At 39.3% G+C, this 20,138-nt stretch overlaps 2 protein-coding genes across 3 annotated transcripts in view; one reads left to right on the top strand and one right to left on the bottom strand.

Moving 5' to 3' along the window:
• Window positions 1-10,745, bottom strand: part of DUSP3 (dual specificity phosphatase 3) — a 24,686-nt gene extending 13,941 nt beyond the window's left edge. Inside the window, exon 1 of the mRNA XM_034415423.2 lies at window positions 10,456-10,745. Coding sequence (XP_034271314.1) covers window positions 10,456-10,577 — 122 coding nt within the window. The 5' untranslated portion in view covers window positions 10,578-10,745. The remainder of the gene's footprint in view (window positions 1-10,455) is intronic.
• LOC117664492 (ras-related protein Rab-18-B-like) overlaps window positions 10,488-20,138 on the top strand; it is a 22,984-nt gene continuing 13,333 nt past the window's right edge. The window contains exons 1-6 of one of the 2 annotated variants that reach the window (XM_034415421.3): window positions 10,488-10,945; window positions 13,577-13,733; window positions 13,849-13,904; window positions 16,035-16,096; window positions 18,044-18,116; window positions 19,920-20,035. In XM_034415421.3, the coding sequence (XP_034271312.1) occupies window positions 10,942-10,945; window positions 13,577-13,733; window positions 13,849-13,904; window positions 16,035-16,096; window positions 18,044-18,116; window positions 19,920-20,035 (468 nt within the window). In that variant the 5' untranslated portion in view covers window positions 10,488-10,941. Of the gene's footprint in view, window positions 11,050-13,576; window positions 13,734-13,848; window positions 13,905-16,034; window positions 16,097-18,043; window positions 18,117-19,919; window positions 20,036-20,138 lie in introns of both variants that reach the window. The other variant, XM_034415422.3, reaches the window with a different exon arrangement.

Below are 20,138 nucleotides of genomic sequence, written 5' to 3'. Positions count from 1 at the left end.
ACCTCTACACTGAAAATAACTTCATAAAAATAACTCATATCCTTCCCTATATCTGTTCTCTGTCCCAAGCACAGCCAACTAAAGTGTTGGTGACAAAGCAATGTTTTTACTTTTTCTTCAAAAAACAGACATGATGATTCTCCCTTCTTTCACCACTGAATTTATTTTCAGATAGTAAATAAAACTTTGCTTATGGGCTTCCAGGAATTCACCAGATTCTACCATTTTAGGTGACTATCATGAAGGAGCAGGATGCAGCAATCAAATAAGCCTAACAATGATTATACGAAAGCTATTTAGGATCCTTTATTTAAGCTGCTTTTGAATTCTTGTGCAGCTGTAAATGTAATAAAAAAAGTATCCACAAATGTCATAATTGCTGAGGACATTCTCAGTTTTGGAGATAACTTCCACACTTTTTGAAGTTCTCTTAATTATTATCTGCATTGCTGAAAACCTACAGGTTTAAATTCAAAGGTCCATTTAAACCAAACAGCCATGTAGCTCTCAGAAATCACAACAGACTAGAGAATCCTGAAGCTCTCTAAATGTTGCTGAACCCACAATATCCTAGCAAACCACTCACCACCACTGACACTGTTGGCCAAGCAGCAGGGAGTTGAAGTTCAGAAATTCAGTATGTAGTTTCTATGTAATGTCTGTAAGAAATTGAAGATCAAGTACATTTTGCTTTGGCCATTTCTGTTTATAGAAGGCTCCCCTACTATCTTGATTCAACTAAACACTTCCCACAACCTGCAGGCCTTGTGAGCCTAGCACTTCAACCTGTTGTCATAGCAACAGTTCCCAAGATTTTCTCTTCTCACTATCTCAGCATCTGCACTATCTAGCAAGATTCTTTTCCCTAGATAACAGTAAAAATAACTTGTTTCCTGCTTCAGCATACCACTGATAACATGGACACTAATCTTCCACATGGGCTTTTTTTGTGGTTGTGTTATTTTTCTTTTCTTTAAAAAAATATTTCCATTTTAAATCACCAAATGGGCAATCATGTAGATATTTCAGATTTTATTTCTTATAACCCCCAGCCAGAATGATAGTTGACCAAATCACCATACTGGTTGGGAATTACAATTTGGAAATTTAAGTTCAACACATAGAACAAGCCAGGTAAGACAAGGATGATGTACCCATTATATAAGGCAGACATTAAAAGACTTACATTCATAAAGACAAAAATTATTGCAATAGTGGCAAATGTCTAAAGCTTGGGTTTAGGAATTGGGTAAAAGTTCATTCTTTGAGCTTGTGGGCTGGTTTCCAAACATTTCATTACCAGGTTAGATATCATCTTCAGCAGACTTTAGGGGATCCTCAGCCTTCTATCCTTCCGAGGTGGGTAAAATCAGGACCCAGATTGTTGGGGCAATATGCTGACTCTGTAAACCGCTTAGCATTTTCAGTGGAATCCAGTGGGACTTTTATTATAAAACAGCAATAGTTTTAGCATTACAGTATGCAACAGGCATAACAGTAGTTCAAGATGCAATAAAAAGAAATCTGTCTTACAACAATATCTGCCTAATTAATGTTACATTCTTATATATCCATTCTATATGGAAGAATGATTTACTAAACAAAAACCCTTCTGCTGACTTATATTTAGAGTGACACTGCTTAAAAACTGTGCTTTACCAAATATTCTCATTTTCATTGGAAACAATGGATGCTGCAAAAATATGGGAAGAAGTAGGATATTAGATGTGGTTTGTTTCAATTTTAAATGGTTGTTATATATGAGGGAAAAGTGTGAATTATGTAGGGAAAGAGGAGGGCCATGCCCAGAAGCAGATAATGATAGCTAAGATTAAATTTGATTCAGTTTTAATTTTAGCACCTCCTCAGGTTATTTACCTCTTTTTTGCAGGAACCACAGTTCCACTTTCTATACTTTAAATTCAGCGAAGTTTCACTTTTAATGTTAAGTGTATTAAAATTCCTAACTGACCCTCTATTTATCCAGCAACTCCATACTTAGGAATTTATACTAACTAAGCAATGTATTTTTCAGATACCACCTTTGGTGACTTATTAAAATATTTTTTTCTTTTGTCAAAGGGACATAGATGAATGGGTATTAAAACTGCTAAGATTTACCAGCCCTAGAGAAAAGGTAATGGTAATTTCACAAATATAGCCCTGTGGCTTTTTTTTAGCACAGAATCAAAACTTCCCCTTGTGTTCTTACAGAATGCTGTGTCTAGCTCCCAATTCTGACATCTCCTGGTGGTCCCACTCCCAAGTACAAATCTGTTTCAACCCTACTCAGCTTTTCATAACCAGCCACAGTTAATTAGGTGCTTCCACCTGCTGAGGCAAGCCAGAGAAACGAGGACTTGCAAAAGACTATTGTATGGGCAGTGGTTTGTTCAATATCTTTGAGGAAACTGGATGGGCAAATTACTAGTTACAAATGCACGCAGTGTATCAAATACAAATTATCATGATGACCTCAAAAGAACTGATCAAAAGCAAAGTTCATGTGTTATGTTAAAACACAGTTTGGGACAATATTTTAATTTGTGCTAATTATTGATTGGGAAGTTCCCTGGATCGACTAACAAACAGGCTACACAAATCTTTGCACTGAAAAAAAAATAGAAATGCAAAGTAGGGTGAATATGACAAAAGGCAAGTACCTTTTAAAAAAATGCAAGATTTCTATGTATTTGGAGAATCAAGCTAATGATCCAGACAGTGAATCTTAATTTGTACAAACCATGTCTTGGTGTGCTGCCTGAACTGAAGCATGATCCTATTGCAAGGACTAAAATAGTTGTAAATGAAGAGCCCTCCAATATTAAAATTCTATCAGGTACTGCATCAGATTGAGTTTTCAAAATTAGTTGGGTCAAAAGCCACTAACTTCAAAGTCTAGGCATTCTTAGCCTGAAAGGGCATGCTGCCTAAAAATAGAAGGAAGTCATAAGCTACATTTGTAGGACTCTGTCATGAATAGCAGTGGCTATATCAGTATTTATTTATTTATTATTTATTTATTAGTTCAATTTATATGCCGCCTTTCTCCGAAGACTCAGGGCGGCTTACAATGCATTTAAAAAACCATTATAAAAATATTTAAAAATTAAAACATTAAAACCCATTCACACCATTAATGGCCGGATTTCACAAAATCGCAACAGTGAGATCAACGGCCCCAGGCCTGCCGGAAAAGTCAGGTCTTCACTGCTTTTCGGAAGGCCAATAGGGTGGGGGTGGTCCGGACCTCAGGAGGTAACTGGTTCCAGAGAGCTTAGGCAGCCAAAGAGAAGGCCCTCCCCCACCAGCCGGCGTTGTTTAGCTGACGGGACCCGGAGGAGACCAACTCTGTGGGATCTTACCAGTCACTGGGAACTATGTGGTAGAAGGCGGTCTCGAAGATAACCTGGTCCTGAGCCATGTAGGGCTTTAAAGGTATGCTGAATCAAGAATTTCATAGTTTAATCTTCTACAATCCAAAATATTGTAAACTAGCATAGATTGTCAGACCTGATTGCCATAAGATATTTTGATACAGCATTCTCATAAATCTCAATCTGCATAGCTAGCAATTAGGAAATATGGGAATTATTAATTAAAACATCTGGAAAACACTAGGTTGTTCATATCTATATTATTATTATTATTATTAAAACTTTATGAATTACAGCTAGTCCTCAATTTACAACTGATCACTTAGCAACCAAAGTTATAGTTACCTCCAAAAGCTACTTGTGACCCTGTTTCAAAGTTACGGTCACTGCAGCAGTTAGGGAAGAAAAATTGCTGCACAACTGTGTTCCAGAAGTGGCTGTCTTTTTGGAACAGCCAGAGTTTCTTGCAATTGTTCAAAAAAAAAAAATGGCAGTTGCTTCCAGAATACAGCCACATGGCCCAGGGATGCTGTGGGATGGAGCAGCATGCCTGCCTACCCCAATGTAAAGTCAGGAGCTGTGGAGATCTTTCAAAAGTGCATGGGTGGCAGGAGGTGGGGAGGAAAGTGTGGGGCCCTGAAGGGTGGGAGACAGAACCAAGGCATGTAGAAATCCAATAGTGGGGAAGGCCTACAAGGACCTGGAGAAGGAAGCAGGCCCAAGGCCTCTGGGGACCTTGAGGGATGGGAAGAGGGGGGTAGTCTTGGGAAATGGAGAAGGCCTTGGGAAACCTGTAACAGGTAGGTCTGATCCTGCGCTAGGTCTCCCACGGTAAACCATACTTCTGAGGCACCCAATGCTTTGTTTAATGACCTATGAGGTTGCTTAACAATCACATCAGTTAGAACAGGAGTAGGGGTTTTTATGAGAGGTGATCACATAGTTGCTTCATGTAACAACCATCACAACTTGCGACAGTATTGGGGAGATTCCATTATGGTTATGGCTCAAGGACTACCTGTATCAGGGGTCCCCTGTTTTAAACAGGGGCCAATTCACGGTCCCTCAGACTGTTGGGGGTGGTGGACAAGCTGGGTGGGATTTGGCTAGGTGGTCATGTGACTGGGTGGGCATGGCTAGGTGGGCATGTGGCTGGGTGGGCATGGCCAATTTAGCAGTCCAAACAATACACACAAATTAAACTTATTGTTATGCTCCTGGGGGCGGAAAGCAGGTTAGTGAAGGGATGTGGCTGCCTTGGGGTGTGTATGAGGGACGTGTGTGTGTGTGTGTGTGTGTGTGTGTATCTCCCTCCCTCCCTCCCTCTCTCTCTCTCTGCCAGGGAAGCAAAAAAAGGGGCCGTTTTTGGCCTCCAGAGACCTCCGCACATCCCATTTTTGGCCTCCCCTGCCTCCAGAAGGAAGGTGGGGGCCGACAGGTAGGAGGGCGATGTGGGCAGGGCAGCCTAATGGTCCTGTGCGGGCCAGAATGGTCCAGCCTGCAGGCCGTAGTTTGAGGACCCCTGACCTATATAGACAATATTTATTGTACAACTAAAGATTAATTTACTGTCTAAAATATTTATTTTTCAACCATATCATGAGTAATTTAGGCTTTTTTTCTCACTGGTTTTGGCCCCATGCCTTGAACAACAGCCTGACATATAGAAATGTAGCACAATATGTTTTTCTACCACTTATTTACATGCCGAAGAAATATATTTGTGTCAGGTTGCTATTAAAGGCACATAGTATGGCCGATTTTAAAAAGCAAAGTCAACTTTGTATTTTAATTATATACAGGCTGTCTTTAATCTTAAACAGAATAATGCTGCAATCTTGACTACCACAGCAAGTATCATTTGAACTTACTTCTGAGGATTCATGTAGAGGTCACATGGCCATAGGGATGCTGCAAAGGTTGTAACTGTGAAAATTGGTCATAAGTCACTTTTTTCACTGTCGTTGTAACTTTGAACGGTCACTAAATGAACTGTTGAAAGTCGAGGGTCTACTTGTACTTACGAACACTATAATTAAACCTGTGGTTACCAGTCACCTACCAGTTTTAATGGTCGAATCAAACTACTTTTCAATCATCTCATACTATCTATAGGTTCTTATATAATGGCAAACTATAACATCTGTGAACAAATACACCAGTGGGTGGGGGAACTTCCATGTTTGCAAAGTGTTACAGTTCCTCAAGGGGGAAAAAACACTGCATCAGTTTTCACAACCTGGCACTGTCTCAAAAAGTTGGGATAGCAACTCCTAGAATATGTAACATTTGGCCATTTTGGCTAGGGAGTTGCTGTTATAACACATCTGAACCAATATGCTCTATGGCCTCAAAAATAAGATTGATTGGTGACAAGGAAAAACTGAACATTATAGGTAGAGTGAAATGGAATTAAATATAACTCAACAGGGTAAGACTAGATTGCTGACATAGAGACTCCATAAAAATTTGTCCTTATTTGCAGACATGCACAGTGAAAATGGAGCATTTGGTATTGACTCTATAACCTGTGACCTGCTGGATCATGTTTCAGAGAGATTCCATTACCTAAACAGAAATAAAATGACCCACAAGGTAGGCAAAAAAGCAGGTGGGAGAGAGAGTAACTTCTAACTTCCTACCAGCTTCCCCACTGATGTTATTTGTGGGAAGCTGGCAGGAAGCCGTGGAAATCATTTTTTCATCCTCCTTCCTTTGCTACCCACTTTAAGGGATTTCAGATTTCAGCCTCTGCTCCAAGCAGCTTATTCCTATCTGCCCACTGGGCCTTACTGCAAGCCAATCGCTGAAGTGGAGCAATTTCCAACTTTCTGCCAGTTTTCCAATTGGCTTTGCTCAGAAATCACTCTACCTTGGTTGACCAGGGGAACTGCTTGCCAGTTTTGCTGGAAGGAGGTAAACAAAGAGAACCATGAACTAGGAGAAAACTTCACCCCCCTTCTGATCCCAGCCTGTCCCCAAAATCCCCTTCCATCCAAAGGTCTCATGTATCAAATTTTCCCATCCTCCATCTAGCCCTACCTTGCTATGAGGGCAGCCAAACCACTCCCTTGTCCTTCCCTTGCCACTCACTGCCATTGAGGTATTTCAAATTTCAGACTTGATTCTTTTCCACCAACCAATTGTGTATAGGGGCCAGAGAGAAGAAAGAGGGTAGGGATATGGTCCTCCCATATTCCCTTGGGCCACACAACCTATGGATTTCTGGGAAATGTAAAGAGAAGGAGCAGTAATGCAGAAGTAGCAACAACTTCATTCCCCAGGAGTCATAGGTCTCAGCATTATTATCCCATTGGAGTTAACTTTGTTCAATAATTGTTGCCCTATACTTTTAAATTTTCCTCAACTGAAGGTTGCAAAAAACGGAGAGGGGACCTTTAATAATACACAGATAGAAGATAGCTATGAGGACTTCTTAAAAGCCAGACAAAATACAAACACATTAGTAAAATCACAATATGCCAGCCATTTTGCTCAACAGTGATTTTTCACAGAGAAACCATAGTGTCTATATAAATTCCCAAGTTTAATTCCTGGCTTTTCACTTAGGAAGTTGAGGTAAGAAATGATGGAAAGATTATAACCAAGATTCTGCATAATTTAATTAAGAAAATATAAAGGCCTAAAAGGTTACACAAGTTAGCTTTTGAACAAGGAACTAACTAAACCATTTTAACTAAAGCGGTATCAAGAATGTCACAACAGGTGGCAACACTTAGGCATTCTTGACTGACCTCATTAAAACAGCTGGACCTGGTTAATACTTAAATAAGAGACCACCAGAATTTATAGATAAAATGGGAAGTCAAAAAAAGCATTTTGCAAAAAGGCAAAAGACAAACTATTTCCACACTGTTGCCAAGGAAACTTCACATATATTGTTCATATAATTACCAAGAGTCAAAATTAGTATCAAGAGAATCTGTACTGTTTTTCTCAACACCTATAACTAGGCCTGGTCAACAGGGGCATCAGCATGAGGTGGAACAAATTGGAAGTGACAGAATAAACTGTAACACTTTTTCTGGAAGGTGACATAATTTTTTTTTTAACATGCAGCCAATTATAAAAAGTTCTGGACTTCTGGAACAATTTTTTGTCATAGAAAAACAGCTAATCTACTTTCATCTTGTCACTATAGATGACTTCATGGAGAGCTATGCACATACTATAATTTATAGGACAAATAGGCAGATGTTTTGCTTGTAACAGACTCAGGAGGAAGCTCCATCATTTAAGGATGGGTGTCCAACTTTTTGGCTTGCCTGAAGAATAAAGACGATTGTCTTGGGCCATATATAAAATATGTATAATAGTTAATATACAGAAAGAGCCAACTTCCTTTAATTTTTATATTATCCTGTGAGGCTGCATTGCTGGCTTCCAGGGGCACAGGTGCTCCATGGACCACAGATTAGATATAGCTGATTTAGAGAATGAAAGCTACTGCCTGCCCAAGAAAAGTAGAGTTTAGATAACTTTTTAGACAGACCAATGGCAAGTCTTCGCAAACTTTTTTAATGATGGTATTAGTTTTAGTTGAACTTAATTTCGTAAACAATATCATATTGTTTATGTATGTTACATTTCTTTTTATTACAGTACTATTATTTTTATTAACAATACTTAATTAACATACTACTTTTATTAACAATACTTACTTTTAACATATTTCTATTAACAACTAAGACCACTCAGATAAACTAGCACAAGGGAAACAAACATTGTGTGGCAGAATAGATTAGGGAAATCCAGTCTCACAGTGTCTTTGAAGACAGGCTTCCCTAAGTAATATTTTCATTAGCCTTGATTATATATGCTGTGACTGAAGAGAAATGTAGTCCAATACATCTGGAGAGCCCCCATTTGGGTAAAAGCTGCTTTAGAGAGAAAAACACCCATCATTTTAAAGGAAGGCAACACTGATTCCTCGGCAGCCAAGTTGTAGCCTAGGAGTAAGGAAACACTATGATTTTCTCAAATTATTGAGCTTCCAGTCACCCCTTTAGCTATGTTTGTTGAACTGCTGTTGACTGTTTCCCTATGACTATCATTAAGTGTTGTACCTTATGATTCTTGACGAATGTATCTTTTCTTTCATGTACTCCAAGAGCATATGCACCAAGACAAATTCCTTGTGTGTCCAATCACACTTGGCCAATAAAGAATTCTATTCTATTCTGCTTGGAGTTGCAGTTCAACAAAATTTGAAAGGCCACAAGTCCTCCAACCCATTTCATAAACAATTCCAAAGTTTCCCCTGTATTAGTTACAGAAACATTGGGGATTATCACTGACTGTTTCAAAGGATACCATTAATGTTTCTCACAAACGTTATCTTTCTATATATAGACTGGTACAAAGTTAATGGAACATAGAAAGCAAAAGTAAAGTCAGTTTAACCTAATCCAGATCACAGTAATGAATTTGCCCTGCAAATTCAAGCATCTAAAGAGTCAGATTGCGTTCATCCTTGGATAGAAGACCACTAGAAAATTCCATGCCTACAAGGTAGCCTGAGAAAGATTTTTTAAAATCTTCAAAATATGGTAACAATTAATTCTGCAACATTGCCATGAAAATTCTATGGCTATGTTTGTGTCCTCACTAGGAGTCTAACTCTACCCAGGAGAACTTTGTCCATTTAACATTGCTTCCTAATAAAATGCTCTTTTAGATTTTGCAACCTGAGGAATAAATGTGTTTTAAGTCATCCTGCGCTCAAGAAAAAAAAAAACATCCTCAAGCCTAATAATAGGATTTGACTTTGTAGAAAATTAAATTAGGTGGTTAATTGTTTGATGTCTATCTCAAGGCTTATGAATATGAGTTACACATTTTAGATGTGGAGAATTTTGTCTCCTTGCAGAAAATGTGCCTATATATTTGACAGAAAATGTTTCTCTATTTCCAGTCCAGTGGGTCTATCTAGTTCTTAAATAAGCAGAGAATATATAGACATAGTAGCAGAATATAGAGAGTATTCATTCCACATGGCATGACCACTGCCGAATAGGGAACATGGTTAGTTTCAGATACATTCACTGCTACTCAGGAGTGTCTGTAACAAAGCAAGATATCAAAATGAATGTGTGAAAAAAAAATACCAAATGATGTAATCATGTAGATATAATACAAAAGTTGTGACATTTGCATGATGATGTAACCATGAATGTGGTATCATCTGCTCCTCTTATTCTCTCTGTAGACTCCACCATGCTGGCACTCCCAGCTAACACCACAATAAGTGATGGAAAAAAGTTCACATTATTGTTGCCGCAGACCTAGGTATTTGGACCCACAGGTTAATTCTGTATAAATTGATTTCATATATTTAGACCCCAAAAAGATTGTATAGAACATCTTCCCACACTTGGTACCCTCCAAATAGCAATTCTGAAGTCATAACCTAATCATAGGTGGAGGACAACATGCTGGAGAAGAGTGACATGAAGTGAGCTTCCAAATCAGGCAGTAACAAATTTTAAGCTGAGCCCCGCCCTTCCCCAACGCACTTTGTATAGCACCGGAGAATGGGAGCATTTTTAGCTACCCAGTGTGGGAAGCCATATAAACTGAACAAATAAACACATAGAGCAAGGAATGCGGGTCTTGTATTTAAGTATAAGTATTTAATCCAGGCTTCTACTGTCATGTGTCCTCCAGACAGGTTAGCCTCCAATCCCCATTATCCAGTCCAGCATGGGCCCAGGATGATGGGGCTGTCAGCCTTTCCACATATCTGGAGCACACTTGCTGGCAAGATTCAGAGAAGGACTTAAATGTAGTTAACTGAAGACGGCTAGGAATTGTTAGTAGCACTACTACTAGGCCAACTCCCGGCTACCACGGAGAGGCGTACCTTTTCACCTACTCGAGCCAGCTAGCTGTTTTCTTGCCCTCCCTCCATCCTAATAAGTCAGAGTCCACCACGCTAAGACGCCTCCTACCCACTCCGGTTTTCGACCAGTTCTCAGGCCTACAACCTGCAGCCCGGTGGGGTATCCCCCCCCCCCACCCATGCACGGAGGCGAGGAAGGGAGGGGGAGAAACTCACGCGTTGCCCACGTGGATGCGGGGCGCCACTTCGTTGCTGTGCGCGCTGGGGAGGCTGTAACAGCCACTGCCGTTGGCCAGCAGGTCGTTGAGCTCTTCCACCGAAATCTGGAACTCTGACATGGCTCGTTCGCCCCGCGATATGGGCAGGGCCGCCTCCACGCTCCTTTCCCCGGGTCCTGCCTGATAGGAGGGGCCGCGATCAGCTGGTGCACGGCCGGCAACTCCCAAACTGGCCAGGAGGGAATGGCGCGGAGTTAAGACCGTGCGCCTTAGGGGCTCCGCCTTCAACAGCTTGGCCGTACTAAAGGGACCGTGCGGTCTTTTTTGCTGGGGAGGCGGAGGGCTTTCTTTCTGTTTTTTTTCCTGCGGGTGGGGGCTTTCTTTCCCACCAAATTACATAATTAGGGTCGACTCTCAACGACTTAGAAGCACAAGTTCAGAGGCCCATAATATCTCTCTGGGTAGAGACCCACGCACGCTGCCTATGTGTATGTTGCACGCTCCAGATTCATTTGTTCTTATGTTTACCATTTAATGCTACAGGTGCTTGGGATCGATTTTGGAGGGAAATTCTAGTTCCCGGTGTGTAAAGGTAATCGGGGCCGTTAAAGCAAAAGTTAAAACGTTTTGTCTGATGCTTTCTCTTGTACCATTGAAATGACATCTCACACTAGATGAAAGAAACCCTTGTTCCACATTGTTTTCCCCCAAAGTCAAGGTCATGTATATTATAGAAACTCCACCCATTCTTGATCTTACTGGACAGGCGGTGTTCAGGTTTGGCAAGCTATTGGCAACCTATTCTCGTTTTTTAGAAGAGCCATTGCCAAATTATGAGGTGTTCCAATTATATGTATATGTAAAACAAGCTATACAAAATTCAGATGTTTACATTTTTCACTTAGATAACCCAATTTTCTGAATATATAGAGTAGAATGAACATAAACTAATCTGATAGCCAGTGTTCCCATGACCCATTAGGCTGGACTATACTTGGTTGATATGTAGTTTATGGGTCACAGCTGTTCAACTTGAATTTTAGGTGCAGTGGAAGTTATTTGCTTTCAGGGGAACTTGTTTCCTAAAAATGTACCGTATTTCTTTCTTATATTGATTTCCTTTTATTCCCTCAACAGTCAAACTATTCACTAAGTCTGCATTACTATTACTATTTATATACATTGTTCCTATCACCCATCTCCTCCCACTTATGACACTATGACTGTAGCTTATTGCTGTATCCTTACAATTTATATTGATTGTTTCCTAGTATGATTCGATTGCTTAATTGTACCCTATGACTATCATTAAGTGTTATACCTATGATTCTTAACGAATGTATCCTCTCTTTTTATGTACACTGAGAGCATATGCACCAAAGACAGATTCCTTGTGTGCCCAGTCACACAAGGCCAATAAAGAATTCTATTCTATTCTTTCTTTCCTCCAAGAGCTACAAGTGACCTATATGGTTCTTCCTACTCTTTCATTTTATCTTTGTAGTACTCTTTTGTATAGATTAGTGTGAAAAATAATAGCTGTGTTCACCCAATATCCCATTAGTTTGCTTAACTATGGTTTCTTCAATGAATAGCAATTAGCTGAGTTCAGACAATAATGGTTTATAAGTAGAATCTTTCAACATGCATAGAGTATGTTTTTCAATATTGAATTCATTTTTTTCCTTTGTAAAGTAAGAGGCAATACTCAAAGTTTGATTTATTTTTACAAATTGGTGACTGCAAAGCATATCCTCAAGGAATAATTTCTCATCATTCCTGCAAAACAGACACACATAGACACACATAGGGTTCTCAATTTACAACCACAATTGGGCCCAACATTTCCTTTGCTAAGTGAATTTTGCACCATTTTACGATCTTTTAGCCATCATTGTTAAACAAATAATTGTAGTTCTTAAGTGAATCATGAGGTCATTAAGTGTCTCTGGCTTCCCCATTGATTTTGCTTGTTGGAAGCTGTCTGGAAAGGGTTAGAAATGGTGATCACATGAGCCCAATACAGTGCAACTGTCATAAATACATGCCAGTTGCAAAGCGCCTGAATTCTGATCATGTGATTATGGGAATACTGCAACGGGCATATGAAAAACAGTCATTTGTCATTTTTTTCAGTGCTGTTGTAACTTTGAAATGTCACAATGAATGGTTGTAAGTCGAGAATTACCTGCGTATGTATATGTGTGTATGTGTGTGTGCGTATATATAATTTTGATTAAGAATTTTGATTATAATACAATTTAAATGTAAAGAAAGAAAAGACAATAAAAAGTAAAAGATGCACTAAAAAGGTAAAAGTAATTTAATAATGAAAGAGAAAAGATGTATATAAAGATGTGATTTCTAACCTTCATCGCAAGAATTATAAACAAATTTTGTGATTTTTCACACCTCTCTAAGGTTACAAATATACATCCCCTATTCAAGCTCTTATCTACAAACAAATTTATAAAACTTAATCTTTTCAGTCTTGATGTCATGAGAAAGCCCATAAAGAGTTGCCAAAAATAGCAATCTTATTTTAACCTTGCTCAACCAACTTTATATATTTTTTTTCTTGTTAGAAGTCTTAATCTTTAGTTCATTCAAATATTGTCATAGATTTTGATTTCTCTGGCATGATGGTTCAATAGTTAAGACACTGGGTTTGTCGACTGGAAAAGCCAACAGCCCAGCTTCGAGACCCAAGCATCTCATGACGTCCTTGCCCTGTTCCTGCCAAGATAGCAGTTTGAAAGCATGCAAATGCAAGTAGATACATAGGTACCAGTGGGAAGGATGCTCCATGATGCCATAATGGCCACATGACCACGGAAATGTCTTCAGACATCCCTGGCTCAATGGATTAAAACAGAGATGAGCATTGCCCCATATAGCCAGCAAGCGCTAGCGGAATAAGATCTGCTGGGACTCCTTTACCTTCTTTGTCCTATCACATAAATTTCTCCAAAGCTATAACTTTTTAATTTGCAAATATGTCTTCTCAAACTCCAGTTTTGTTTTCCTGGATTGTAATTCATTCTTTCTGCTGGAGAAAGAGATGCGGGACTAAATGATGGTAAATTATCCTCTGACTCGTCCTCTTCTCTTTCTTTCAGCTTTCTTGGCTTGGATGTTGAGATGGCACTCTTGTTTTCATTCTGCTAAATTCCCTGTGCATCTGGTAATAAAGCTCACCATGGCACGAAAGGAGACTCCATCTCTGCCGACTCTGAAGCTATTGTTGATTGGAGACAGCGCAGTGGGGAAATCCAGGTGCATGGGCAAGGTCACCAAATGGGAAGGCAGTGGGGAACTTTGTTCCAGAGAAAAAAGCAGATAGATGTTCCTTGTGGTTTACTATTTTTTCCTCTCTTGTCTGTTCCTGTAGCCTTTTGCTGAGATTTGCTGAAGATACGTTTGAGCCATACCTTAGCCCAACAATTGGTGAGCAATGCTACCTGTTCATATATGGGGAAAGGGGAGGAGGATCAGAACTGTGACTATTGCAGCCTCCCATCTTGATAGCTACTCGTAAACATTTTAGTTAAAGATACCTACAGTAGTGGCCAAAATTGTGGAAACCTTTTGAGGAAAGTGTATTTTTGAGGTTTGATGGCTAATAATACTTTTTTTTGAGGGGGGGAGGGGGAGTTTCAAGATAATCATATGCTGGAATGGTCTGGGAATAGGCCAGACTTTAACCCAATTGAAAATCTATGGAGCCGACTAAAGAAACTTGTTAGTCAGAAGCGACCCAGCAATAAAACCCAGTTAGTAGAAGCAATCATTCAATCTTGGTTTCACATTATAATATCTGCAGAACTAAAAGACTTGGTTCACTCCATGGGAAGATGTTGTAAGGCCATAATTCATGCCGAAGATTATGCAACTAAGTATTAACTGATGTGATAATTTTTGTATATCTCGTTTTTTCTATGGTGATAATTTTTGTATATCTCATTTTTTCTACGTGTTTCACTTCTCCTCTTTATACTGTAACTGCTATTCTAATAGTAAATCCTTCATAAAAGTTATTGCATTACATTCTTGATTAAATTATCTTTCCATTGATATATAATTTTAGGGTACTACTCCAAAAAAAGTGGTGTTATTAGCTAGTTTTAGAAAATACACTTTTCCCAAAAGGTTTCCATATTTTGGCCACTACTATGCACATACACATACACAAACACAAATACACACATACACTTTTAGTGTTCCTCATATTTGGCCTTTTAACCAAGTTTTGATGCATGTTTTGTTGCCCAAATCTGAAATAGTTACAATTCCAAAAATGGAAATTTGTACCCAAAATTTGTTGTACAACCGTAAATAATTGGGAGGCAATATTTTCTGCTGATTAGCCACCTCTTTAAATTAACTTGTGATCTATGGCTGGTCACTTAGGGGCCATTTGAAGGTATGAACAACCAAAAAAAAGGGACTTACGACATGGATTTGAAGTTCCTATAGTCAGGCCTCTCCACAGTCATGTAACTGAATTTATCATTTACAGCACAGTCGTGATTCCCTTAATGACCACTAGAGGGACATAAAATTAGGTGAAATGTGTGATTGAAGTTTTAAAGCATATGGCCTAATGGTCAGACTCCAATATGGTTGTATGTTGAGGACTACCTGTAATCTGTGTTTAGTGGCTGAAATGGAATTAACCATAGATTTTTCAGAAGAAATATCCAAGTTGAGATAATACAGACTAGATCAGGATTTGGGTAATAAATTTGCACAAAAAATAGTAACAAAATGTATTTATGCTACTTTTCTTGAATTGCATTTAATCCATAGTCTGGTTTGACAAATTGCAATTAGATAAGAATGTTCTACTCATATCTCCAAAAACTGATCTAAAATGCCCTGCACCAGCCTTTTCTAACCTGGTACTTTCCAGAGATGCTTAGATTGCTGTTCTGATTCTTCATTATTTCTGTGGCAGGATCCATACATTAAAATATCATCACCAAGCCATAGTATGATTTTATTTGGTTTGGCATGCCATGTTTTTCTATAAATTAACATTCATGGCTTAGCTCAGGGTTTCCCAGCCTGGACAACGTGGAACTTTGAGAACGTATCATAAGCATTCTTACAAAATAGTAGCTCTGATAGGTGTGGCCAATCACAAATCATCCATTCACCAAGGGGGCATGCTTCAAAAAAAAAAAAAAAAAAAGCAATAGAATCAATCTTTTATTATTATTATTTTCTAAGGTGGCCTCCAGGATCTATGTGAGCACCACAAGCAGTGTTAGAAACAGACATTTAATTTAATAAAATTATGAACTAAATGAAGCAAACAAGGACAGCAGTTTTCCAATACTCTATTTTCTAAGAATGCCCCCAGTTACTACTGAGAATTGGGGATCCTGCTAAAACTGCTGGTTATGCCTAATGCTGCATTGCCTTCTATTTGTTTGCTCTGTTACTGTTAGACCATTGACTCTATTATTGTCAAGCAGCTGGTCAATTGATAACAGTATTGCTCTCAGGTACCATGTTAGGGACAGATGGCTTGGTGTATTTTGCTGATTCTGTGTCTCTCTGTTTGGTTATCAGGTGTTGATTTTAAAGTGAAGAAGATGGTGGTTAGAAATTTCCCCCTTCAGCTAGCAATATGGGTAAGCCGCACAGTCTCCCTTTCCAATCCAGGAAAATAATGTCTAAAGAAAGGAGAGGGGAGGGGAAGAGAAGGGAAGGGAAGGGAAGAGAGGGGAGGGAGTCGGGAGGACAAGGGAGGGGGCAGGAGGGGGGAAAAGGAAAGAAAGGAAGGAAAAGAATGAAAGAAAAAAAGAAAGAAAGAAAGATGAAAAAGCAACATTCTTTCGATCTATGCTAAGAATACATATTTCTGAAACTGTCAGTGTTGCATAACATACATAGATATGACCAGTTTTCCCGCCCTCATATTCTTCAGATTCCAATTCAAATTGCACTTTCTGTTATTTTGAGCTGTTCTGATCTTTTCAGACCTTTTCAGAAATTGGAATACTATAAGGTTGGAGCATGTTTACATGCAGAGAACTACCAGCCAATCAGTGCTATCCTTTGGCTCTGTAGGTGAGCAGAAAATCGCCAGTCAGCAGGGCTTAACTGTCTTGTTCTGCACCCAGATTCTCGTCAAAACATCTCTTTCCTCTCCAAAATAAATAAATTGGTTCGGTTCTCCCAAGTCTGTATCTCTCCCCTTCAAAGCAATTGATGCTGGCATACTATGATGCTAAGGAAGAAAAGTAGGAGCTGGGAGGCAGGTGGGCTGAAATTCAGTGAGAGCACAGCTGCTCCTCTCAGCTCAAGAGAACATCTGGGCAGCGATGTCCACTGCCTTGTGAGTGGCAATGGAATTATTCTCTCCCCCTCCCCCCAATCTGTAACCAGATCTGCACATTTACCTGGAAGCTTCCTGATACTGGTAGTTATATCTTCAAATAGAAGCAACAGTGGCCTTTTATCTAATCTTAACTTCTTGTACTGCAGTGACTCATACACATATACCGTCTTCTCATACTTGCCCTCTGCTTCAAGTCGGGGATTGATAATTTTTTTAAATCAATAGTGTCCTATTGATATTGTGCAAATCCAACTTTTGCAAAATACAGAGTCTGTATTACTCTATTATAATTTTTTTCATTAAGATTTTTCCCTCTTTGATTGTTTTTCTAAATATTCAAAACCCTGGTGGAATTTCCTGTGCTTCTTAATACTTGATGGCTATTGAAGATGTGTGCATGGGTATGAGTTTGGGTTACTTAAATAATCAGTGTTACATAACTCATTCTGCTGCTCTTTCCCTACGACACAGTTGCTGCAAACTGTTGTAGTAGGGAATTTATTGCAAGGCTCTGTGACCATAGAGTCCATTCAATGTACAACTCTACAGCTACGGAGATTTGCAAGAAGAAGTAGGGACAGCTATAAAGTCCACTCGGTAATCCCAGCATCTTTCTTGTAGACTCAGTGGCCATAGAATGCTTTAAACATCAGGACTTTGGAGCCTTTGACTGGTATGCTGAGAGGAGTCTTAAGTCTTCAAAGTTTTGAGATCTCAAAGGAAGAGTAGAAAATTTATGTATACAAATGTGTCTGTATGTGCAGAACAAACTGTGGGCAGTCCTCAACTCTGCCCCCTGGCATCAAATGCAAATCTTGAAGCCAGGAGCTTGTCTTCCCAATATATAGGCTGCTGTATCCATTTCACAACTGAGCATGTTCATATTTGGAACTGAAACTGTGGAGAATATGCAGAGCGAAAAACCATATGCAATCTTACAGTACATAATATATCTCTCAAGCAAGTTATCTTGCTTCTTCACATACTACATTTCTTCTCATAAATATGTGTTTTGTTGTCAAGCTGGAAATTTTTTGTTTTATAGTAAAAGCCTAGAGCGCATGATGGCAGATTGTGACTTTAGATTTCAGCTTTAGGGCCTCCCAATCTTGAGCCTGTATGTTAGCCGCCCCGAAGGCAGTTTTATTTTATGCAAAACTTAATCTTTTTAAAAAAAGTTTGTCCTAACAATTTTAAATTACCCTTTGGGAAAAAAAACTTTGTTTTCCTTTTGCAGGACACAGCAGGGCAGGAAAGATTTCGAACACTGACTCCAAGCTATTATCGAGGTGCTCAAGGTATAATTTTAGGTAGGTGGTAGTCAACCTCATCAACTTTACTGAAGCCAAACACATTACAGGCAGAGGTAAATGGAAGTACATCAATTTCTCTCAGGGTAGCTGGCACAACAGCCTCTGAAGAACAATTGACGGCTTTTGCTCCTAGGCTACTGACTTGTTCATTGGCGGTGATTGTTTTTCAGCAGAGTTTCATGTTACTTCAAAATATTTCAAATATGAAAGCAAAGTCCCCTTAGTTTTATTTCTGTTGATGGAGATGGAGATGTAAAGCACATGAGCCTTTCAAGCTTTGATCCAAGTTAAGCTAAACCTTGAAGAGTATTTTAACATGGCTATAATATCCCCATCCTCCATTTCCCCTTCAGAATATTTTCCTATGTTCCCAAGGTGATTTTGTCATGTGGGGACAATTTCCTTATGTCTTGACATTAATTACATGCAGTAGATGTGGCCTTCATAATCCAAAACCCTATTTGGTGCAATAATTACAATTCCATTTCATTCACCATGGGGAAGAGTGCCTCTGTGCAGATATAAAATACTGCCCTTTGAATGTTGGAGAAATTGAATTGGAGCAGAAGTGCCACTTAGAGAGAGAGAGAGAGACCACACAAGAAATAATAAATCATGGGGAAGCCTTGAGAACTCACATTCTGCTTATGAATTTCAGAAGCAAATTCACAGCAGTCCCATATTTCACTATTGCACTGTGGGAAGAAAAAGTGGTTCTCAACATTAGTGCATTTAACCTGTGCTATAGTAGTCTACAAGCTGCTGCTTTTTACCACTACAATAATAGGGGAAAGATAAAAATACAGAATAGGTTTCTAACATGGATGGCTGCCAAGCAGAGGTATGCTTGATGGCCAGAGGTAATATTTGGAGGACTGGCATAGATGGGACGAAGATGCAGGGGGCAAGTGCCCTCATCACACAGGTAAATGAGGCCAGGGTCTTCCATTTTCCTCCTGAATTTAAGGGTAATTTTGAGATTTTTCTCTGTGTAGGTGTATCTATGTTTTAATCCAAGAACACCAGACAAGAAAACTGGTGGCCTTCAAATGCTTTTAGTCAGAGCTATCATCTTTACTTGCCATTAGACATGTTCAATAATCAAAGGCACCTGAAGGCTAAAGTGTTTGGGAGGCATTAGAATGCTTACCTTTTTATATACATCATTTGGGATAACTTCTGCATGGACTATCACAAAAGCCTTCCTTTTGTCTAGATCAGGGGTCAGCAATCTTAAACACTTAAAGAGCCATTTGGACCAGTTTTCCACAGAAAAGAAAACACCGGGAGCCACAAAACCCTTCCCATGCCTGACTATTTCCTGAGCAGCCACAATACTAGCATATGTAGTTGAATTAAAACGTTCTCTTTTCTTTTGAAACTTTTCTTTTCTTGGATTTATCCGTGGTTGGCCTCCTGGGGGTTGAAAAGCTCAATAAATCAAGTGCCGGCAGATGTTGCACATTGGCGGTTGTGACACATATTTTGAGCTTCGGAGCCGCAGCAGAGGGATGAAAGAGCCACATGCAGCTTCAGAGCCGCGGGTTGCTGACCCCTGGTCTAGATCCTGCCAGATGTTATGAACATACTAACTCACTAAAGATGGTTAATTATTAAAAATGATTGGAACATAGTCCAAGATTGCTCATAAACCTAAGTAGAACCAGATGTGGTTCTATCCACCAAATCACTTTATGTCATCTGGCTAGAAGTGGATCAACCTTTTCTCTTTTTCATACTTACTGAAAATGCTCTCCTATGTAAACACAAGGCATCTGTTTGGTTTGCACCATTATGCAGTTTATGATGTTACCAGGAGAGAGACGTTTCTGGGTCTGGAAAGCTGGCTACAGGAGCTAGATATCTATACCAAGAAAAACGTTGTGAAGATGCTGGTGGGCAACAAAATTGATGAGGTAAGTTATAAGTTATAAGTTGGGGAGGATGGGGACAGAAATCTGACAAGGATGCAGGGGGATGAAGCGATGGGCATTAGTATAGTAAGTGGGAGGGGCAGAT

This window comes from Pantherophis guttatus, chromosome 4 (genome assembly GCF_059756535.1).
Source record: "Pantherophis guttatus breed Tessera chromosome 4, ASM5975653v1, whole genome shotgun sequence".
NCBI lineage: Eukaryota > Metazoa > Chordata > Lepidosauria > Squamata > Colubridae > Pantherophis > Pantherophis guttatus.
Note: the sequence above shows the minus strand (reverse complement) of the source record. Positions and strands in the feature narration are given on the sequence as shown.